This window comes from Rattus rattus, chromosome 5 (assembly GCF_011064425.1).
Source record: "Rattus rattus isolate New Zealand chromosome 5, Rrattus_CSIRO_v1, whole genome shotgun sequence".
Classification (NCBI taxonomy): Eukaryota; Metazoa; Chordata; class Mammalia; order Rodentia; family Muridae; genus Rattus; species Rattus rattus.
Window position 1 is genome coordinate 62,820,280 of NC_046158.1, and position 24,108 is coordinate 62,844,387.

The window sequence follows — 24,108 nt, forward strand, 5'->3', positions numbered from 1 at the left end:
AGTTTCGTTTCTATAATTCTTTTGGTTTCTTTTCTAACTAGTCTTATGAATTAGCAGCCAGCACATACCTTAGCGTGTATATTTATGCAACCCACAGAAATACAGAGGATCACAGCAGAACATTATAAAAATTATATGTCCACAAACTGAGTAACTTACAAGATGTGTATAAATTCTGACAACAACACTGTTGGGTGGTCTTTTTATGCACTGTGCAAAAACTGTCTTTGTGTTATTCAAATGCTGATTTACATGCAGAGAGTTGATCGCACACCAGTCGTTGACAGTTTTTTTCATATGGCTACATCGTATTTTGTACTTTCCCTCTCTTACCTCCTTATTGGTTTATTAAAAGGTTGATGACCTATTTCAAAGGAGAAGAGAAAAGGCCGTATAGTGGCTTGGCATGATGCTGCTTGTATTTAATGCTAATATTGGGTCCCTGAGACCTGGTTGTTCCAGAGATGAGACTGCATTTAGATTCAAGTGCTGCTATGTAACCTTGCCCCCAAGTTATTTTTGACTGGTAAATAAAGATGCCAACAGCTAATAAATGGGCAAAAGAGACATGTGTGGGGTTTTGGATTCTTCTCTTAGAGGAGAGCCAATAGAGATGAAGAAGGTAAAGGAGTTGGAGACGCTGCCCCTGGGTTAGGTGAGTCATGAAAACACAGCCCCGATGGCTGGTCAATTGGAGTTAAGAGCAGCCAAAATGAAACATAATAAGTAATAGCTTGGGTTATTGATAGGAAAGTAGATTCTAATAGCATAGAAAGTAGATCTCTACCCAAGTCTTGTGCTGTTTAATGCTTATTGTAAATATAAGGTTACATGTATCTTGAACTGAATGATCAAGGTAGGATAGAAACTTCAGATTGGGATTAAATAATTTCTACAATAAGGCAAGATTTCTAAGACAGATAGGAACTCTAGAATAAAAATCAGGTGCAGGGGAAGATTTGCCAGTCAGACTTGGCAGAAGAAGCAGTCCAGGACTAAAGGAATGGTAAATAACAAGTCATGTGGCAGAGCATAGATTAATGTATTTGGGTTAATTTAAGTCAAAAGCACTAGTTGGGGACAAGAGCAATCTAAGGCTTAAAGTTAAAATTAATAAATATGTAAGTTTCTCAGTCTTTATTCAGAGCTAGGGTAGACATAGAAAGTTCATTAAAATTATACAACAAAAGTTAGCAAGATGAATCATGAAGAACAGAATCAGACTAGTAAGAAGCAAAGAGCTCCGAGTAGAGTAGTAATCCAAACCTCCCAGAAAAGAAAAGTTCAGGACTAGCTAGATAGATCTGCTTATTTATTTAACTACTTTTACATTTCCTCAATATAGTCTCTCTACATTGCCTAGTATTTCATAGTAATGAAATATCTGTAGAATTTCAAAATTAGCCATATATTAATACTGACTAGGAATTCCTTTGCGGTAATTAGATTTGTGCAAAATTCTTTGCTATTACATAGTCCCCTGTACCCCCTCCCCACAAAAGAGCAGAGCTTGAGACCCTACAGGAACTGGATCAGGAACAACTAGAGAAAGTCACCAGGTTGCAACTTCACCCATATGCAAGTCTGAGTCCAGGTAGGAGAAATCACCTGTGTCTCTACTAGCATTAAGAGTAATTACTGAGTAGACAGAGCTCTGCATCCTTCCTATCCTCTGCCCAACTTCCCCTTTGGACATTATGACCATTTTAGCATCTCTTCTCCAGGGAGTTTGTCCTTATTTTCTTAACTTTTGTCTGTGTATTTGTGAAACCTTTGGAACAGTGACTGATTAAATGTTCTGTTCTTTGTCAGCAATTCAATTAAAATGCAAACAAACCTATGGTATTTTTCCAAGCTTCGGGACAATGAATGAATATGTACTGAAGACTTCAGGCAACAGATAAATCAACAGCATTGCTTTGTTGAATGCTATGGAAGAAAGCCTTGCTCTTACACATTTACTTCTTGAAAATAAGGTCATGTTTTATTATGCCCTTCATGGAATAGCTTTAAAAAAAGAAATTAATGTGGTACTGAAAGTGTTCATCCATCAGTATATGTTTTTAAATAACCCACAGTCAGAATATTCTAAGAGATCACTACAAACAATTACCAATGAATTAGAGAATCTGTGAAATGAAGATACATTCCTTAAAATATGTTGTAGAACCAAGACTGAACAAAAAAGAATGGAAATAGAGATTAATTGTGAAATTTACTCATGAGAGAGAAAATGGCTAAGACCAGCTTAACTTGCTACTAAAAATGAAAAAAAAAAAAAAAAGACTTGCTATAGCCCATGGTTCTCATTATAGAAAATGGAGCTCTTTCCTTCATCCAAGTAGAATTCAGTAAGAAAAACTGCGAACTTTTGCTCTGCTACATAAGGAGTAAGAAACCTAATTCTATACTCAAGGGACACTATTCTTCAGTTAAATAGAAACACTGTTAAGCAGATCTTTATCAGTTGCTATTTGAGTTGGACTCAGGGGAATTCTTTTGGCTGACTGTAGAAATTCTAATTTCTCCATACAGAAACACTTGCATATGTACACTAATAACACACGTTTTATTTGCAATTCTGCAAGTGCAAAGTGAAGACAAGCATTTGAAGATATTTTAATGTTGATTATAATTATGTTTGAAGTTCACCTATTTGAAAGGAAATAAGCAAAAATTTGTACTTCAACAGGAATGTCTTAAATAAACAATGCTCTTTTAAGAACAACTACACTGACTTCCAACGAGCTCAGTCAGAGGTCTTTACTTTTTCACTTCCACTTCTGTCCATATCATATTATACCCCTCACAGAAACAATTTCACCAAGGTCTATTGGAACTAAGTCCAAGACCCTAATGAAAATGTGAAAACAGTGCGCTAGTGTCTTCCCTTTGTGATTCTGACAGAAGTCACTTTTCTGTTTCTTCTTCCTCTCAGTTACAGAGAAGACCTTCAGGGAAAGGTTAATATGTGTCCTTGGGACTCACAGTCCTGGGACACTCATGTATGCCACTTTTGCCAGTTAATTCTCAGTTAATCAGAGAAAAGCACATGCACAGCCACCACCTTCTTCAGAGACACCAATAAATGCAAGGCTCTGCATCATTCATAGTAAGCATCCATCCAGAGGGCAGCAGACTTCTTCAAGGACCTAGAGAAGAAAACAAAATTGTCAGAAAGTGAAACTCATGGCAAAGGGATTCTCCATGAAACATTTATTAGATTCACTGTTTCTTTTAAGACAATATAGTTTCTAGTCATATTTGAAAAATGTCACTGTACGTGAACCAGGGAAGAGGAACAAATGCACTGAATTGCTTTTAGCAGATAAATTTGCCTTTCTTTCAGGGAAAAGGTTTGGTTTAGTTTTCATTTTATTCTTTTCTATACCATATACTTAAATATAAACTCATACCATATTCACCTACCTACCCTATTTCATAATGTTGAACATGTATTTCTAGGATTTAGGAACATAACATCAAAAGAGACAGAAATGAATTCTGGCCATACAGACTCTTCCTCTTGAAAGATAAGCATTAAATAATTGTTTACTCAGCAAGCTGTTTAATTAAGGTTGTGATAAGAACTGTGATAAGGATAGATTTAATCTTGGGATGAATGAAGGCTGACATAAGGGAAAAAATTGCAATGAGCCTTAGAAAATGATTGGGAACCGAGAAGGTGAAAAAGTTGTAGTTTTTAAGAATGTTACAGGTATAAGAAAAAGTGGCAAAAGGATAAGATGCTCAGGTACAGGGAGTTTTCTGCAAGTGGAGGTAGACCAGATGTGTATATGACAGAAAGGAAGAAGAATGTAGAGAGTCTGAAGGAGCCAGATGAAATCAGATGTGGCCATGGTGGCCTTCACAATATTCCCCTGATTTTTTTTTAAAAGAGAACATTATTAAACTCAGACAAATGGTTTTAAATTTGTCCAGTATCATATCCTGCAGGAAAATGTATGTGCATGGATATGTATTTGTTCTTAGATTAGTTACAAATGGCTTATTACCCTGACTGATTCTTGTATTACATACCCCTGCATATTAATGATTTCTCCAATAGATCAGAAGAGTTGATGGTCTTTCATACTATGTTAAATTCTAAATCATGTCCAGAGGTCTAAGGGGAATAAATACAAAGACAAATCCTACACACCTATGATTTCAGGAAATTTGAACTATGGAGGACACTAGAGTACTTCTACTAAGAAATATCCTAGAATCAAGTAGGTAAATGGTAAATATTTGTGTCTTTATTACTGTCGATACTTATGTTTCTTAACAAGAGGTTATTAGATGAAAGATTCAAAAGCTGCTGAAGTTTAGAAACTGGGGAGAAAGGAAAATGCCAGCCATGAGCAAAGGTAGGTTGTGTTATTACCTGACAATGTCTCCAAATGCCTTCAATATGGGCTTATTTATATACTGCAATCCATGCTTGGTGCACAGTGACTTCACCAGAGGTGCCACTTTGTGGTAATTATGGCGTGGCATTGTGGGAAAGAGGCTAAGAAAACAAACAGCAGATGTGAGATTTAAACCTAAAGAGAAATGCAGGAGTTTTATTTCTTTTATTTCTAAATAAAACAGTACTAGGGACGTAGACCCAACCTTGACCTTGTGTAAGCCTTCTAGTAAGCCAAATCTGAAATCTGTTACCCCTAAACTCTTATGTTTTAACATCTCTATAAGCCATCTGGATGGCAAGTATTTGGGAAATGCTAAGAGAATAAATACTAGCCATTTAATATGCTTATTTTGGTCAGGTCAAATGAAAATATGGATACGGTAGCATTATGAATTGCTTAAGAGAGCAGATCATCTCTCCTTCATTGCTGCCTCTCTTCTGTTCTTCCTATCTAAAACATACTGTTCAGCAGCTAAGTATTCACTTAGGTCTGACTGTTACATTTAAGAGGAAGGTCTCAGATTGGAATTTAAGGGAAGAAGTCTTTTATCCAAGGTTTGGCACATAGCAGCCCAGTAATTTTCCTTGACCTGAATATTTTTTAATAATATGTAACTCTTCATTCTTCCTTTGCTAGGGTGGTCAAGCATTTACAAAGAATAAAGAATTAAGAAAACAGCATTAAGACCATGAGAGTTCCTTTGTTCTCTGGCTCTTAGATATAGCTTCACAGAAGGAAGCATGAGAACCATCTTGTAAGCATTCTGGGGAGATCAGATGTACAAATGTTACCTTCTATTTCATTATTTTATGTCCACTTCACTGATTAATTGGAAGATTATTTTAAGATTTACTGGTGAATTTCAGAAGTGACTAGATTTCGTTATTGGTTATTTTATGACTTTGGTCCTAACCTGATAGTTACATTGAATTGTACTTAAATTTCAACCAAACTTGGTTATATAAATGCTTTAACTTTTTTTTTAGGTTTCCCCATGGGCACATGAACTTCACATTCCACATACCTCTTCCACCCCACCACAGACATCACCTGTTCTTAAAACTCTGAATATATGGTAACTAAGTTACCATTTCTATGATTCTACTTAACTTTCCACAATAGTTAGGTGTTCCTTCTCACCAACTACCCCAACAATTAGTGCTGATGGACAGCGGTCTTTAGAGAACCCTGGTTAATCTTTTTAATTTTCTGAGATTCATAATTAAATGGTTGTGCCATATTGGATGGTATTAAGAGTCAGCCATTGCTTCATTATAGACCATTTGCATCACTCACTGGTGTTCAATTTGGAAATTCAAATGTCCAGTGAACCAGTCATTGAAAAATGACTGTTCAATATTACAGGTGGCCACAATCTGCAGAAGACAAAATGCTTGCATTAGCTATAAGTAAACCTAAGTGTCAAAGAACATGCTAAATTTTTACGTAAATCTACCAACACATATTATTGTTTACTTTTTGTTTTTTAGTAACTATGTAACTTAAGTTACATAGACACAGTTCCAGCCTTCAAGAAGTTTATCATTTAAAACATACAAATATATTTTACTAAGAAGTACATATAAAGGAATAGATGTCAAGGGGGATTAGGACTGAAGGAGAAAAAGCCACAATCATTCCTCAGACACAGAAGGTTGTGTTGTCATGAATGAGGAGTTTGACTGATGCAGGTAAGTTTTTAGGAGTGTGGTGAAAAATGTATGGTTAGGGTAGAACTTGGTTGAGTGCTTCTGAGTGACATGAAATAATAAAGTATTAATGTAGTCCTTCTAGAGTAAAATTACAGGGTTAAGAACCAAGTAGGAAAATGTTTATAACACATATTATGAGCAATGTTTTAAAAGCCCCACTTTACAAGATGTTATCCAAAAAAATATTAATGCTTACATAAAAAGGTCAAGGGTACTGGGAAACAATTCACGTAAAGAGAAATGTATATCCAATGAGTATGTGGAAAACATGGAATCTAACCGATGACTAAAGAAATGATGAATGAAAACTAAAAGATGTGGAAGCAGTTCTCAGGGCAAACACCTGAGAACCCTTCTTCTTTACTCTAAAGACTAAGGGCTCTCTGATTGCTAGGGTGCAACTCATCCTATAATTTTAAGTCTTAGATTCACTTGAAAGACTTTGTGATATCAAGTAATTAGAATAGAAAGTAAAAACATATTTTCTATAAATTCCCAGATAATTTAGACTATTGTTTTAAATACATAGAGTTACATCACTTTCTCCTCCTTACATTCTTTCTCAAAATGATAGCCTTTTTCTTTGATTACCATAGTTACATATATGTCCATATATACAAAAGTATATAAATATAACCCCTGAAGTGTTTTTATTTTTGTGTGTATATAGTTTCTGGCATGATCACTTTGTATTTAATAAAGGAATGGGTTATAGTAAAATCTTTTAATTTTGTCATCAACATTACATTTTGTTATAGCATCAAAGTGGTTATGGATAATATATAAACAAACAAACATGACTATGGTCCCAGTAAACCTTTATATATACAAACAACCAGTGGTTCAGATTTAGCTTTTGAGTTTTAGCTGACCGATTTTACTTTGCGGACAAGACTCTACAACCAAACTGCTTAGGTCTCAAGCTTGGTGTTATCACTTACTAGTTGTGTGGCCATGTACAAGTTACCAAACCTTTTCACAAGTAGGCTTTACAGTGTTGTAAAGTGAGAATAATCATTGTGTCCACCTTGCTTAGTTGCATACAAAACACTCCGAGGTGCCTGTCCTCAGGAAATTGCTTTAGGGAGGTGAGTTATTATTATCATTATAATAGATGTATATTACAGTTAGCAGCTGTAAGCCAGTCAGGTTGGAAGGACTGTCCTCAGGAATGCCATCATCACCTGAGTGCTGAGCCAGTCCAGGTTCTCTTCCCTGCTCATTTTCATTGGTATGTGGCTCATCTGGGTAACATACGCAATCCAGGGGCTCTCAATAAACCTGTGGAGGAACAAAAAGAGGGGATGGCAACTCATTTAATATGTTTTAGGTGCAATCACTGAGCTTGCTTGCATGACCTCTATTTGAACTGGCCAAATCCTGGAGAAAATGAAAGAGGCTCAAAGATTCTAGTTACTGTCTACTTCCTCTTCGAGTACCATTTGTTTTTTGTTTTAAATTTTATTAATTTTTATTAATCATTTGATTTGTTTACATATTAAATGATATCTCTTTTCCCGGGTACCCTTCCACCCTCCCCATCCAATCTGCCCTGTCCCCCATCCCATTTGCCTCTATGAGGGTGCTCACTCACCCATCCACCCACCCACTCTGGCCATACCACTCCAGCATCTCCCTACACTGGGGCATCAAATCTCCACAGGACCAAGGGCCTCCTCTCCTACTAATGTCAGACAAGGCCATCCTTTACTACATATGTATTTGGAGCTACAGATCCCTCCCCGTACACTCCTTGATTGGTGGTCTAGTCCCTGGGAGCACTGTGGTTCAGCCAGCCAATATTGTTTTTCCTATGTGGTTGCAGTACCTCTCCTCTTCTTCAGTCCTGTCTCTAGCTCCCCTATCAGGGTCCCTGAGCTCAGCCTGATTGTTGGCTGCAAGCATTGGGTATCATTTCTATCTAGTGTTGGCACACAAGCATTTGATGATATGATTTGTCCCATTTCCTAATTAAAAGAGCACTGCCTGCAAATAGTCTAGAGTAGACACAAGCATAAAAGATACTGGGGCTGAGTGCTTGTCTGGTATGCAGGAAGCTCAGTTCAATCCCCAGCATAAGGGGAAAAAACCAAACCAGGTTCTTTAAGGGCATTTGTAAAGTAACTGACAGTTTGTCATCAGATAGAGCTGGGTTCAAGTTCTGTATTGGCAACAGTCTTTGCCCTTACTTGTTCTGTCGCCATAGGCAAGGCATTTAATCTCTCATGCTTCCATTCCTTGAGCAGAAAGAAAGAAGATGATACTATCTACATTGTAAGGCCTTGTGGGGATTACATCAAACAAAACGATGACTGTCAACCCTTAACTGATTGTCTGATCCATAGTTGCTCCCATTATTCTTACAACTAATAGGGGTTTAGTGTAGCAATGCAACTGAATGACATATAAACAAATTATAAGTTTGGGAAGGGCTATTTAAGCAAAATAGTGCTTTAAAGCCATTTTGGTTTGGTGAAAAATTTCTAGTCATAACAGAGCTTAACGTTTTTTCTTGTCCTGTCATGATTCTTGGCAGAGTTCATGATGTCAAAGCAGCTAAGTTATTCTGGCCTTCAAAAACAACTGACATGGAAATCTAAGAACATGGTGGGAAAACTGAACCTGGGCAAATTCTTCTTAGGTGGAATTTGTGTTATTCAATCACTTGAACTGTTGCCTTTCATAGGAATGAACCACATTGCCTTGATATTTTGCTAATTACAAGTAGCTCTGGTAAAAGAGGTTATAGAAATAAGAGAATATTCTTACTTGACCAAATATATGAGCAACACTGTTCCGAAAATTCCATAGAAAGGGCCAAATGTGATGAAATAGCGAATGTAAAAGCTGCTGACCCACACAATGTCCTGCAGGGATAAGCATTACAGTGAGAAGCCTTGAACACGTTTTCAGATCCTGTTCTTTGAGCACTGTCTTGCTCTGATATCCTGTTACTCACAGAAGCTACACTTAAGAACACTAAGTGCTTTCAACTCATTTTCTATCTGGTCTAGGTTTAGAAAATGGGATGAGTGACTCACCGTCCAGTACTTTCGAAGATACATCACTTGCATGGATTGCAAATTAAAGTAGACAGGCATGAGGAGGGGGAGTGCAACTGAAAAGATAATAAAAAAAGACAAATGAGCCATGTGGACCCCAGTACATGCCAGCAGGCATTGTGGACCCAGTACGAGCCAGCTGGTATTTGAGTCTTTTGCATACCCTCCCCCAGAGTGCTGGCCTTGAGAAAGGATGCAAGGAGGACATTCAGAATGACATCCTGGACTTTGAAACCTCAGAGACTGGGGAAGGAATTTGGCCAACAGTTCCAGGTTCAAGTTTCCTGAAGTAGAAAATGAATGCTGAGTTCCTCAGAGTGGGGTTCTGTTATGCTACACTGGTATGACAAGAATTTTGCCAGTATACTTATTTCTGAGCTATCCACCCAACTTTCTTACAGTACCTACAAGACCTCCAAGACACATAATATTTCAGAGAGACCCTTGGGCTTTGAGCAAATACCTTTTCCCCGACCAGATTTTAGTTTTGTTCCTTTAAGCTTTGTTCTCAATTAGATCTCGAGCTGGACCAATGTGGATTGGTAATTGTGAAGGCAAATGATTTCACCCATACCAACTGTAGCAGCTCAAAAGCAGAGCACACCAGCCTCCTTAAAGTTCATGCTTGGGAAAACCGAGTGATGTTTTTTTCTGACAAGAAAAGCCTAGCATCACTTTTCTTAGAGAATTACCTTAGTCTACACATGACTGCATATTTCTTTTGAGATTTATCTTCTATAACTCAAAGACCAAAGAGACTTCCTTTGAAATACTATGAAGAAGAAGAAGAGGAAGAGGAGGAAAAAGAAAAGGAATTGGAAGAGGAAGAGGAGAAGAACAAGAAAAAGAACAAGAAGAATAAGAACAAGAAGGCTCATGTTTCCTAGTGGTACCAAAGCCTAGCATTAATAAATACATGTCTGCAAACACAGATGTTCTTATTTTATCATACTCCTTTCTCTTTCTCCTATTCAATACTTTTGAATATTTTTTTTAGTAGTTTGATGGTTTAGTAGCTCTCACCATTTGTTTCAGCTGAGTTAAGGTCAGTTGGTACTGAAGTTTCTCTCTCATTTTGCATTAATCTAAATAAAATTTCTCTAGCCATGTTTGACAAATGTATGGCTATGTTTTTCTGTAACAATTTGAGCCTGACTTATTGTTACCTGGGAGGCTCTAAGCTGACATTTCAAGGAAAGGCGCACCAAGAAACTGTTGAGAATTTGTGACATAGGCATTCTGGAGTGAACTTATAACCTATACTCATTTAACATAAGCTAAAGGGATACTTCATTACTACAGAGACATGGCATTAAGGCATATTACTTAGTCAAGTTCAGTAATAAAAATGTGTGTGTGTGTGTGTGTGTGTGTGTGTGTGTGTGTGAAACTACATATGATTTAGGCTGATGGAATGTGTTTTGGAATGTGCCTTTTGGAATGTATCTTTTGGAATGTGTTACAAAAAGGGTCTAATAATGGGTACAGGGTGTAATTCTGGAAATCAGTCTGGAGGTTCCTCAGAAAATTGAACATTAAACTGCCTGAGGATCCAGCTATACCTCTCTTGGGCATATACCCAAAAGATGCCCCAACATATAAAAAAGACACGTGCTCCACTATGTTCATCGCAGCCTTATTTATAATAGCCAGAAGCTGGAAAGAACCCAGATGCCCTTCAACAGAGGAATGGATACAGAAAATGTGGTACATCTACACAATGGAATATTACTCAGCCATCAAAAACAACGACTTTATGAAATTCGTAGGCAAATGGTTGGAACTGGAAAATATCATCCTGAGTGAGCTAACCCAATCACAGAAAGACATACATGGTATGCACTCACTGATAAGTGGCTATTAGCCCAAATGCTTGAATTACCCTAGATGCCTAGAACAAATGAAACTCAAGACGGATGATCAAAATGTGAATGCTTCACTCCTTCTTTAAAAGGGGAACAAGAATAACCTTGGCAGGGAAGAGAGAGGCAAAGATTAAAACAGAGACTGAAGGAACACCCATTCAGAGCCTGCCCACATGTGGCCCATACATATACAGCCACCCAATTAGACAAGATGGATGAAGCAAAGAAGTGCAGACCGACAGGAGCGGATGTAGATCGATCCTGAGAGACACAGCCAGAATACAGCAAATACAGAGGCGAATGCCAGCAGCAAACCACTGAACTGAGAACGGGACCCCGTTGAAGGAATCAGAGAATGAACTGGAAGAGCTTGAAGGGGCTTGAGACCCCATATGTACAACAATGCCAAGCAACCAGAGCTTCCAGGGACTAAGCCACTACCTAAAGACTATACATGGACTGACCCTGGACTCTGACCTCGTAGGTAGCAATGAATATCCTAGTAAGAGCACCAGTGGAAGGGGAAGCCCTGGGTCCTGCTAAGACTGAACCCCCCAGTGAACTCGACTGTCGGGGGGAGTGCGGCAATGGGGGGAGGGTTGGAAGGGGAACACCCATAAGGAAGAGGGGGAGGGAAGGGGATGTTTGCCCGGAAACCGGGAAAGGGAATAACACTCGAAATGTACATAAGAAATACTCAAGTTAATAAAAAAAAAAAAAATAGAAAAAAAAAAGAAAAAAAGAAAAAAAAAGGACAAGAAAAAAAAGAAATACTCAAGTTAATAATAATAAAAAAATTATTGGATTAGAAAAAAAAATAATGGGTACAGGGTGTAAAGGGTGAATCCCAATGTGGAGGAGAGAACTGGGATGGGTAACTCCACTTGACAAATAATTCATTCAGTGGCCGTTTTCAGCAAGTATGTTACAAGTGACTTCTAGCTGCCTATGTGGGCAAATGAAAGCCTTTGTTGGTTTCTCAGTCTCAGAAGTTTTAAATTATATGGCTAGGTAATCACTTATTATGATGGGCTATTTTTGTTCATTATAGGATTTTTGAAATCATCATCATCTCTTCTATACTGAGAGGCAAAAATGTCTCTAGACCTCATTCAAATGTTCCCCATTAAAAAAATGTCCTCAGTTGACAACCTCTGGTACACAGGAAGTGTTTGTTTCCTTCTCTGATGTTGGTTTGTTTACCAGATGTACAAGTCTGTTTCACATGAATAGACTTTGGAATTACTTTAACACGTGTTCATAAGTTACCAGGATGTTGATTTTGCTTAATGATGATGATGATGATGGTGGTGGTGGTGATGGTAGTGTCAGAATTATTCAATTAAATGGTTTTACTTAGAAGCTTGGCAATACACTGTTCTACCTACCTATCTCTACCCATCTATCTATCTATCTATCTATCTATCTATCTATCTATCTATCTATCTATCTATCTATCTATCATCTACCTATCATTTATATGTTACCTATCTATCTTTTAATGTAGTCTGCATTCTATGTATGTATGTATGTATGCAATGTATATATATATCACCTATCAATCTATCAATTGTCTATCTATATTAATTTACCTATCATCTAACATCTATCTATCCATCTACCATATATACCCTGTTACCTATCATTTAAGCATTTGATGTGTGTGCATATGTTACAGCTGTTTGCTGATTTCAGAAGGTACAAGTTTTCTTCCATGTATAAACTTTTTCGATTCTCTTTATTCCTGGGTAAATTTTCTCTCGTATCACACTACATATGTTTTTCAATCACTCTTCTCTCTAGAAAAATGTTATTTTTCCTTTATCTCGATATTGTAAAGATTTGCTAAGACAAGAATGTTTGACAATATGATTAGAAGTCTGACTTCTGACTCTCTTTTATGTATATCTTTTCTTTCTTGCCCAATACCTACTATGATGAACACCTGTTATAAATGCCTATTTACTTTGTCTTTTTCATTTTCATATTTTCCCACCAGCAAGTCTAAAATGGGATCTGTTTATTTTCTCATTAACAAATCAGATATGGGTTGGTTTCTGTGAGACAGTTCCAGTCATGCCTTCCGCTTGACTGCTGATTACAGAAGAGTGGCCGCAGGAAACTCACCCATGTAGAAGTACAGGTGCTGCTTCTCATAGTCAATGTATTTTATTTTCTTCTTGCCATACTAAAAGGACAGAGAATAAAAGAGCCATTATTCTGTAGCGTGTGTGTGTGTGTGTGTGTGTGTGTGTGTGTGTGTGTGTGAGAGAGAGAGAGAGAGAGAGAGAGAGACAGACAGACAGACAGACAGACAGATGGAGGGAGGGAGGGATGAAGATGAAATATGATTTTAGGACTCTACCTGTCAAACTTGAGAACCAGAGCAGGCTTGTAAGTAAATAATGTGCTTTAACTGTGGATAAGTCTTGTGCAGATGGATTGTTTTATTTTATCATATGGAGTTTATTATCATGAAAAATTCTTATTTATTAAAATATAAAATTATTTTCCTTGTGTGATTTTTAAAAAAAAAACTTTGAAGTGTTATTTTCTTCATGTGCAATGTTAATGTCAAAATATATATTTCTGTGGAGCTTTTAAGCTCTTCCTAAATCTGTAGTGCTTAGACTCTGGCTTCAATATCAGGCACTATGTCTTCTCCTTCATCTAATGGATGCTCATTGTTTTTTTTTTTAATTTTTAATTTTTTTTATAAAAGGGATATACATGCTTCCTCCTATCTCTTTTTTCTTTTATATTCCCATTATGGATTTCTGTTTTACTTTAATATTTTTAAGACATCATAATAGTATATATAATATTTTTTATAAGTATCATATATACATATATATATACATATATATATATATATAATTACTCATGATGTGTAACTATAAGATTCCATTCATAAACTAGAATTTGACTCACTTGTTGGGCTTCTCCTAGGTCAATTTGATCTGTGTTCAGGACATAATGATAGCAATTACTTTCAGAAGGTATAGCATTGATGGTTGTATTTTTCTAGTATGCAGCTGACATTTATTGATAAATTATGTGAGAGAATGATAATTCCCACGCACACTGTTCTCCTTCTGATTCAGCTACAACACAAGAGGATGTGTTAGATTCATTTTATTCAGTTGTTCCACCCTCTTTTATATATAGATATCTTCATTTATCTAGACAATGCCATTAATATTTTCTTTTACTTTAAAAATGAAAAATTATGGTGATGAAATAATAGCTATTTGTAATTGCTCTCATGTCTCTAAAAACCTAACTAGTGAGAAACAAGGAAAGGGGATGAGATGGAAGATGCTTTGGACTTGGTAAACATAGTTGGACTGGTTGAGAAATACCCTGAAGAACAGTAAGTCTCTCTGACACAGACAGAAGATATAGAAGATTCATTCAATGTGGGTTAAGAACACTCTGGAAAAAGGGTCAGGAAGACTTTTAGGAAAGAGATATGAAAAGAAAAGCTCATAACGCACAGGAAACACCACTGTACAATTGCAGCACTGAGTTTCAGAGGTGGAATAACTGTAAGTCATGCTCTATACTGTAGTGCCTGTAAATGGGCCCACAAGCAGCGTTTAGGATTTATAGAGGTGGCTTCTGTATTTGTGATGTGGCATCATGTATATTAAGCACAGCTCTCTAGAAGATGGTTTAGAAGAAGTAAGACTGCTTCATGGACAAACCCCTAGGCTCTTTACGGGACATCAGAGACGCCAACATATCACTATCACAAGCCCAGAAGCATCAAGGAAATCAAAGATTTTGTAGAGCTATTGTGAAAAGCAATCAATTTGTGATAATAGGTAACATCTTTAACACAGAGATTAGCCAGAAGCTTTGTTTTCTACTTTATTTGGGGCAGAAAATAAATCCCTAAAAGATGAGAAAAGAAAATTTTCTAAAAGTTACATAATCTTTGGGTTCTGTATAAGACAGATTTAGACAACAATCAACAAGGATGGAAACACATTTCCTAACACACCAAAGTTCATCTAGAAGACTGAGACATGTTTAAAAGTATGTGACTCTCAGGAGCTACCTCTCCTAGGGGACAGATAAACCTTTGCTCTAATCAGTATGCCTATTTTGTTTAAGAAACACTCTGTTTCCTATAAAATTCAGTAATTTAAATAGTCTTTGAGATAACAGACTCAAGTTGAGACTTTAAAGAAAAATCAGTGACTGAAAAAATTCGGCATATCACTTCTACCCTCTAGTTTTGTTTGAATGTCCAAATTGTACATGAGGTTACAGGCATCATTGGGCAATGTGGATCATATAAGTCAAACACACCAAAATGAACATGAACTAAAATAGCATTGTTTCTTTTAACTAGACTAGAATGAGTTGAGTTAACCAGATGTTTTCAGCCTTGTCTTAACCAATGCAATGAGTTATTTTCTCTCAGTGAGCATCTCTACATCTTGCTTTGGAAACAAAGTTGTTCCTCATTGCCTGATTCTACTGCTTGAGAATGGTTTATGTTGCCATTAGGTAGATAAGCACTAGAAGTGAACCTGTCATTGGGGTTGCTCAAGTAGGGTGACACAGGTTATTATGTCTTTTGCTCTAGGAGTCTGCACTGGGTGACCTTTATGTTCAGAGAATCATCATTCTTCTTTTATATCTGGACATTAAAAGGGAGAGAGGCTCCGAGATCCTTTGAGATTCCTATCTTTCCTAGTAAGGAGCTACTTCCAGGAACATTTTCTTAATGTTGATGGGAGTTAAATGCACCTTGATAGGCTGAGTATCTCCAAGCAGAAAAAGTGGTCCTACATCAATGTCTGGATCCTTGGGGTAGATATTTGGTTTTACATGATGCTGGAAGTGTCGATAATTCCACCAATCAGCTGACAGGCCCTGAGGAGAAGAGAGAATTCATTAACTAATAGAACTTTTTTCCCAAGTAACCCTCAGAGTTAGATTATACTGTATCTTCAACGTGAGAATAAGAGATTTGGCTTCTCTAGTTGATGGTGATGCTGGGTCACAGGATGACTTATTAAAAAAAGGTGATCAGAGATTAGGAAGAAATACTTTTCTAATTCAAGAACACACTGCAAACTAAAATGAACTCCTGAGAATGGAAACATAATCTATTCCTCTGGAATGGTTTTCTAGCCTTCTTTTATAAGAGCCTAATCTAAGAAATTATTCTGAAGGTAGAGATAGAGTAAGTTTTATTCCTATTTGTCATAGGAGCCTCATAGCCAAGATTTTAATTAGTTCTGGGGAAAAAACGGGCCCTATGTGTGATACTTCAATGAATACTTCAAAGAATCATGAATCTGAAGTGTTCTCCCTGGAGAACTCTGCTCAGATCATTGTAAGTCCCAGCTCAATGCTTTCCTATAAAAATAAATGAGAATAAAAACATTTTAGCTGTTGCCAAGTTAGAAACATCTTTGATTAAGCTGTTAGTGATGCTTTCTCTTTTACTGTAAGCTTGAAAGTTTTAATAAAACAAAAGATTTGGAGGTCTCTCAATCTGCTTTCATATACTAGCTTTTAAATGCTGATACATAGGTTTGGTAAACCACTCATCTTCATTGAAGCTCAAGTCCAACTGAACATGATGACATTTAGTTCAATGGATAGCTCAAGGAGACATGATATGCTGGATCTAAAATATTGGCTCTTTGAGAAACCCAATTTCTTCTCATTTGTATTAATTGGTTATAGAAAAATGAATAGTTATATTTTATTGCATATTTACCATCTCTTAATAATTAATGTATACGTATTATAGAGCAGCTCTGTCCAATATAGAAGTTACTAGCTATATGTGGCTAGATAAGTTAAGTCTCAAGATTCACTTTGAAGAATCAATATAAAACATAAAGACAAAATATTTCACTAATTTTTATGCTGGTTACAGATTTAAGTGATATTTTGATTATCATATTATTGCTATAAGTAGGCATTTTAAGTATGAATATATAAAATTTAAGATGAAGTATATCATTAATTTTTTTATTTTGGGAATTTCATACATCAACATTGTATCTATCTACATCATATTAACCCCCTAATTACTCTTGTGCTCCCTACTCTCCTTTCCAAATTCATTCTTTTTAAATTACTATTGTTATATACAAACACATGTACATATATGCACATCCATACATGTATATACTCATATATAGCCTACTCATTCAATTTAGTGTTACTCATATGCACATGTGTTCAGTGCTGACTACTTGGGTCTGAATAACCTATGAAGGAGCTTCTCTCTGTAGGGAACTGATTCTCCCTCTCTCAATAGCCCTTGATCGTCTATAGCTCTTTATCTAGGGGTAAGATTTTTACAGAATTTCCCCTGTCTATGTTGGCATAGCCACTGGAGTTATCATTATGCTCATCTTGTTTAGGTAACCTTATTGTTGAGAGTCCATCAATTCATTTTTCTTGCTATGCCTAGGGTACACTGTCTAGCAGCAGGTCCCTTGGTCTTACGATATAATTTTAATGTAGCTTATATATTATTTCTGCTGGGAATGCTGGTGTATACACTGTACACCTCAAAGAAGATGAGAATGATTTGAAAAACTTCTTTCTGGAAGCTCTACTATGAGACATAACTATTATCTACCACCCACAAACATAAAGAATGGGATGCGGTTTTCCATTTCCCTCCAACACTTCATAACACTTTTACAGTGGGGTTTCTAGCTCCAATTTATATCTGTTTCCTGACTGCCTTAGCAGTCACTTCTCAGATATTTCCCTCTAGGATAGCTTACAGTTACTCAGCTTGTGTCCCTTTACACTCTTTCCTACTCTTGTGAAGTTATCCTCTTCAAGCTGTACATCACTCTATTCTTATTCATCCATTTCTTATTTACTCTGAAGCATATCAGATTCTGATCTAGGCAAGTACCTGTGATGCTATGTAAGACATGATGTGAGAAGGTTCCCACACCAGCTATATACAATCTAATGGGAACAGTTGACAGCCAAACTCAACATGATAAGAAATGATTCTCTCTTAAAATTATCTCTTCCCACAGCTGATATTTTGGCCTCTTCTACCAGCTGACTCTACACTTTTAGGCAATGACTACCTGTAATAACTGGTAACATGGGAGACAGGTTTTAATGCATAGTAGATCAGGGAACAGATTTTAATACCACAAAGCCCTAGATGTTAGAGTGGTGGATAACATAATGATGGGTGTGTTCTAAACAAGTTCTACCTGAATCTCTATGTCTAGAAAACACTCTTACCAGAGATGACGGAGAGTTCTTTGTGAGCAAGGGAGAATTTTCACCATCATGTGTGGCTATCCTGAGACAGTTCTACGTGGGTCCTTCTTAGGCCATTCCTTATTCCTAAGCTATGCCCTTAATTCAGTGCAGAAAAAAAAACAATCTAGTCTTTGGACTGATGTGAATTGGAATTTAAATTTTTGCTTGGCCATCTGTTAGGAGTGTGACTTTGGAACTCTCCTAAACCAGGAAATGGAGGTAGTTCTGCAAGTTACAGGAAGTAACTGCCTGGCATCTCTTCTTCCCTCCCACCAAATGTTTTAGGATATAGTCATGGGCTGTAGTGAGGCCAGGTCTTAATCCCAAGTTTCCTGCTCCATTGTCTCTACTGTCATACTGTATTCTTACTATTTGGAAATGTTACATGGGAAGATCTTGAAAAATGTTGCATGTCCATCTCAAACATTAGGTCCATCAATGTCTTTAATTTCATTTATAAACCTCTTTGGAATATTTCTTCATATACAATGAGATAGGAAGATGAGAAGTAAGTCTCAACATAAAACTCATTTGTCTCATATACACCTGGTCCTGGAGATAAATTCATTCAGAATTTTTAATAATTTTGAGAGGCAGGAAAGAAAATTTCATGGTATGAAATTTTTTATTCCTGGCATCATCTTGGCATTAAAAATATTTAGATTTTTAAACATCTCATATTTCGTATTTGGATCTTTAAGTTAAGAATACCTGATCTGTAATACATGAGAATGTAAAATATATGTATTTGATGGTTCATTTTTAGACAGGATATTTGAATGTCTATTTACTGTGTATACTAGAACACACATACTCACACACATACATATATTTATACACATAGGCACACATACATACAAATACATACATGTGCATGTGCATACACATAGACACACACACACAAACACACACTTGAGAGATGCTGAATATTAATTCCAATGCTACCCATGCTTTTCTGAGTTGTATGGGGAACTGAAGTTAAACCTTGTTTTGAAATTTAGAATTATAATGATTGTAAGAGGTGGGGATGTTGCTGCTTATAATTTTCTTTGTCATCTCTTTTCCACCCCCTTTACCACCCACAAGTAATTTTCTCTCCTGTACGTGTTGAAGCCTACATTTACTTTGTTCATTAATCACTCACTGACTTTGCTTGCAAAAAGGCAAAGTATTCTGGCTCTGCTTTTAGAACTATTTCCCATTTTCTCATTCTAGTCAGGAGTCACCAAAAATATACATTTTGAATCATAAAACAGATCTTTTAGACACATAGTATAGAAAGACTTATGTGCAAATATGGGTTAGTGGAAAAGCATTGAGTTTAGAAGCAGCCAGCAAGGGTGGAACTCACTGGAATTAATTGGTACCAAACCTTGATAATTGGTGCCAATTACCTTGAGGACAAATGACTTTTAATTCCTTTGTCTCCTGAGCACAGGGGAGCAAACACGTACACTTCACTACCTGAAACTCATAGTGATAGGGAAAATGCCTTTATTTTTATTTTGTGACATTTCAAAGTGAATTCAGAGAATTGATCTCCTTAGCAATGGTGGCTACAAGTGAGGAAGAAAATATACCTAGAAATTTTTTGATTAAATAAATCTTTTCATACACTGTAGCAATTACTTATTTATTTTGAGGGACAGACATGTTTTTAGCAGAAACTCAAAGTTCAACTCCATTGCTTAGTATAGTTATGGCTCCAGCTGCTGAATTATAGAGACAGTGGCTAAGAATACATGGTTTTGGTAAACTGATCAGTCTGACTTATGTCTAACCTGTTAGTACTATCCTGATCAAACATTTTTCTTATTGAGTCTGGATCCTTATTTTGGTTGTGAAAATATTGTTCCTAATATTAGCAGCAGCTCATGTGACTGTTTCTGGGTATTGTGTTACACATGATACACAAGTATCACATATAACACATAATAATCCCACAGGTGAAAGCTTTTATCCATCCATCTTCATTTTCTAGTCAGTGAAGAAACTAAAGTTCAATTGCATTAAATAACTTGCTCAAAGTGACCCAGTTCACAGGAGGCTGAGTTTCAATGCAAGAAGGTTTGTTGTTGGAACAGTAGTCCTCAGTACTGGCATTAGGTTAAAATAATCTGAGAAGCTTCCAAAGAGCCTCACCCTTACTGACACCCAAACAGCACTGAAAAAAAATAATCAAATTATCTTTAATAGTCTAGGCATGCCTGCTTTTACCAAGATTCTCAGTGTCTTTCTTCTAAATGATAGTTCAAACTGAGGAGCCCCACCCTGGTGAGCATTATTCAATACTGTGGTTTTAGTTTCTCTAATTAAACACTTTGTAGACATTGGCTTAAATAGTCAAGCTCTTTGAAGACTCATTTTATCTGAAAAGCAGGTGTAAGGTAATTCCCATCTCATGAGTCTTACATGTGTCCTACAAGAGCCTCAAGGGAAATAGCTCTGTACTTGGTATCTAGCAATTTTCATCATCAAGTTCCTGCCCATCATCCATTATCCCTTGCTGCCCGTGGCTGCTGCCCATTGTTCTCCAATGTTTTGACTCCAGCATTCCTTTACTCCATTAATTAGTTGTCTATTTTTAGTCTGGGAAACCAAGAAGTTATCTTTGGGAAGTAATCGAAAGAGACAGTATGTTAGGAAAGAAAAAGCAATCTTAATGGGTTTCTTGCTTTTCCCAGGAGGCTTTAGCTTGAATGGAAGGATTTGTTTGAGAGGTCTTGATTGGAGGACATTTTTCTCACCTTCTGAGCCAGAGTACACAGTAAGAAAAATGTACATAATCAAAGAAAATCAGAGATGGAGCTTATCTCCTAGTGATACAGGATGCTAAAGGTCAGAGACAGACATGATGGTCTTTGGATGGTGTACTGAGCACTGTAAAGGCCCACATCCCTCAATACTGCCATCCTATCTCCTTGGTTCCTTTGTTCCTCCACTCCTCTACACACAGAAGCTTAGTGAAGAACTGTGTTCAGGAACGTACTAGGTGCTGCATAAAATAACACATCCACCCTTTCAGAAAATAATGTCAGTTTCTATTATCAATTCTTGTTTTTGCAGAAGTCTGAGTTTTGTTTTTGTTTGTTTGTTTGTTTTTGTTTTGTTTTGTTTTTTCGGAGCTGAGGACCGAACCCAGGGCTTTGCCCTTGCTAGGCAAGCGCTCTACCACTGAGCTAAATCCCCAACTCGGAAGTCTGAGTTTTGCAATCCTCCTTTTCAATGGCATCACCTAGCCTTCCCCAACTATTCTTTTATCTTATTTGGTATTTGTCTTCTGACATTTTAAGTCTCAACCTTTCACCTTTTAATTAGGTCTGCTGAACTCTCCAAATGAAAATCTTCACATCCATTCTAAGAAATTTCTATTTCTTAGAATGTATATCTAGATTTGAAGGATTTGTGCACATTCCTTAGGGCAATGTGAACTGAACCAAAGAGTTGATCAGAGTAATAAAATAACAGATCAGAGTAATAAAAATAACAACAATAAAAAACCTTAAACATTTTCCTCTTTAACTTTAAAATTTGATTTTGCTATGTATTTTATGCTGTTATATTAAATATTATATATATATATAAAACTTAGATTAAAAATATAAGTAAATGTTATAACATGTTTTGCTGCTTTGAGTACCTAAGCAAGACAGAGCATTAGGGATAGTACATTCAACAATCTTCATCACACTTCCCCACATCCTTTACCTTGAGATGACACATTACAAATTTGTGCATCAGATGGTTCCACTTGGACTTCTTAAACATGGAAAGGTGTCCTATGTCATGTTGTAAAAATGAACTTTGAGCCTGAGAAAGAAAAGGAAGTTAGAGAAGTCACAAAGAAGGAATATCAAGCACACAAGTAGACTTGCAGGCCTGCAGAGACTACTCAGAAACCTCCTTTGATCTCACCCAAGTTTAGTTTCGATTTCCTTTATACATTACCATCTCTATAACCTCCATCTGTATGCAAGTGGTTTTTCCTGCCTCAAACACTTTCATTGTTACCACCTGATGTCTTCTGTGTTAGAGAATAAAGACCATGAACATTAGTCTCTGTTAAGTTGGGATCTTCAAGAGCTGACAACTCTGCTCAAGTTAGACAGTAGTTCTGAGCCTCAGCCAACTGATTCCCCCTGGGTATAATGCCAAACTCATAAGACTATGGTGTACTTTATTTTCTGTAAAGTGTCAAGTTAATGCTAGGCATTGAAGGAATATTTGTTTTCAAAAATTACATCCTAAAGAGTAAAGAAGCTTCACTTTTCAAGAAATATATTGATGTAAAAATTCTGGGCTCTGGAAACATTATGCTTCCATCTTTGGAAAGCCTTCCCAAGTCTCTCCACTGAGAATGCATTTTCCTTCCTGTTCCAGGAGCATATGCTTTCTCTTGCTATTGGTGCTTCCCCCCTTTTATGATACAGTATATTCAGCTGAGTGGTTCTCTCAGTCCTGAAGGACTCCTTGATTTAGGACAAGGAGTATGTGAATTTACCTTTATATCTACACACAGACTGGGCTCATATGAAGGCACATGTATTTGGACATGCATATAGAACTTAACAAAGATTTATCAAATACTCTGCTAAGTGCCACTTGCTGATGTTATTTACGCTGAAGTAACTGTGTTATTTATTCTTATACATTAAGATGTAATTTTCCCCTTGAAGAATTCATGGGTTGATGTATTTATAAGTGCTAATGGATTGATTAATGAAAGAATAAGATTGATGCTTTTTTATTGCTGAGGATAGACTTTTAGTTATTAAAGTCATTATAAAACAGGATAAATAATATCAATTGCCATTTATTTAACCATTATCATATGATAGATGCTGAGCTAGCTTGTTTATAGATTAACCTGTTTAGTTTTCTTCAGAATAATTTCAGATTCATTGTTGTCCTCACCTAATAGATGAGAGAATTGGAATCCAACACTTTGGAAAGCTATTAAAATTCATGAGTAGTGTGCCAAGATGTACGCCAGCACATCAAAAGAAGATCAGACAATATTACAGTGGAGAGGACAGAAAGAATGTAGGAAATAAAGGATGAACAGGAGAGCTGTGAACTGCTGTTCTCTGTATACGAAATACATGTTACACACACAGCACACAGCAGCTATGGTTAGAGCAAGTACAAGATGAAGCCAGTTAAAAACTACAGCACTACTCTAGGTGAGAGGCTACTGGCTTCTGGGAAAGGGAGAATAAATTTAATTTGTGGGTGTGGCCACTGGTAGTTTTCAAGTGTTCCAGTGGCTGATTCCACACTCCTGTGCATATCGGCAGCACTAACTGGACTTCGTGTGCTAAAAAAGGAGGACCTGAAGTTGACAGGAAGAAGCAATGAGTGGGACTGAGTGTGCTAGGAGGGAACAAAGAGGTGTGCATATGATCAAGCTATGTTGAATGCATATGTGAAGTTTTCAAGAAAAAAAAAGGATAAAAAATCTCAAACTTTCTTCAAAGGCCACTCTAGTAGCTTAGGGCAGTTGCTTACCTGAGAAACTGTAAGAAGAAAGGAAATAAGTATTGTAACAATCCAGCCACTGCCAAAATGACGTAGTATTAGCCATGCTAAGACTTCCAAAATCAAGATCTGGGCAAGGTGGAGAAAGAAGAACCACAGGTTGGCACTGAACATATTCATGTCCTCTAACGTCTTGCGCAATTCACGGAAATCTTCCACCAACTGCGGCTGTGAAGTGAATATTAAAGGTTGGAATTAGTTCATTCAGGGAACTGGGAAGCTAAATGAATCCAAGTAGCCA

General features: G+C 36.7%; 1 protein-coding gene across 1 annotated transcript in view; it reads right to left on the reverse strand.

The window, feature by feature from the left end:
* Positions 1 to 3,103: 3,103 nt before the first annotated feature.
* LOC116900240 (fatty acid desaturase 2-like protein FADS2P1) overlaps positions 3,104 to 24,108 on the reverse strand; it is a 38,219-nt gene continuing 17,214 nt past the window's right edge. Inside the window, exons 3-12 of the mRNA XM_032901991.1 lie at positions 23,838 to 24,035; positions 22,038 to 22,139; positions 15,816 to 15,941; positions 13,182 to 13,242; positions 9,169 to 9,245; positions 8,897 to 8,994; positions 7,312 to 7,408; positions 5,712 to 5,791; positions 4,388 to 4,513; positions 3,104 to 3,152 (exon numbers count right to left, since the gene is read on the reverse strand). Of these exons, the coding sequence (XP_032757882.1) occupies positions 3,104 to 3,152; positions 4,388 to 4,513; positions 5,712 to 5,791; positions 7,312 to 7,408; positions 8,897 to 8,994; positions 9,169 to 9,245; positions 13,182 to 13,242; positions 15,816 to 15,941; positions 22,038 to 22,139; positions 23,838 to 24,035 (1,014 nt within the window). The remainder of the gene's footprint in view (positions 3,153 to 4,387; positions 4,514 to 5,711; positions 5,792 to 7,311; positions 7,409 to 8,896; positions 8,995 to 9,168; positions 9,246 to 13,181; positions 13,243 to 15,815; positions 15,942 to 22,037; positions 22,140 to 23,837; positions 24,036 to 24,108) is intronic.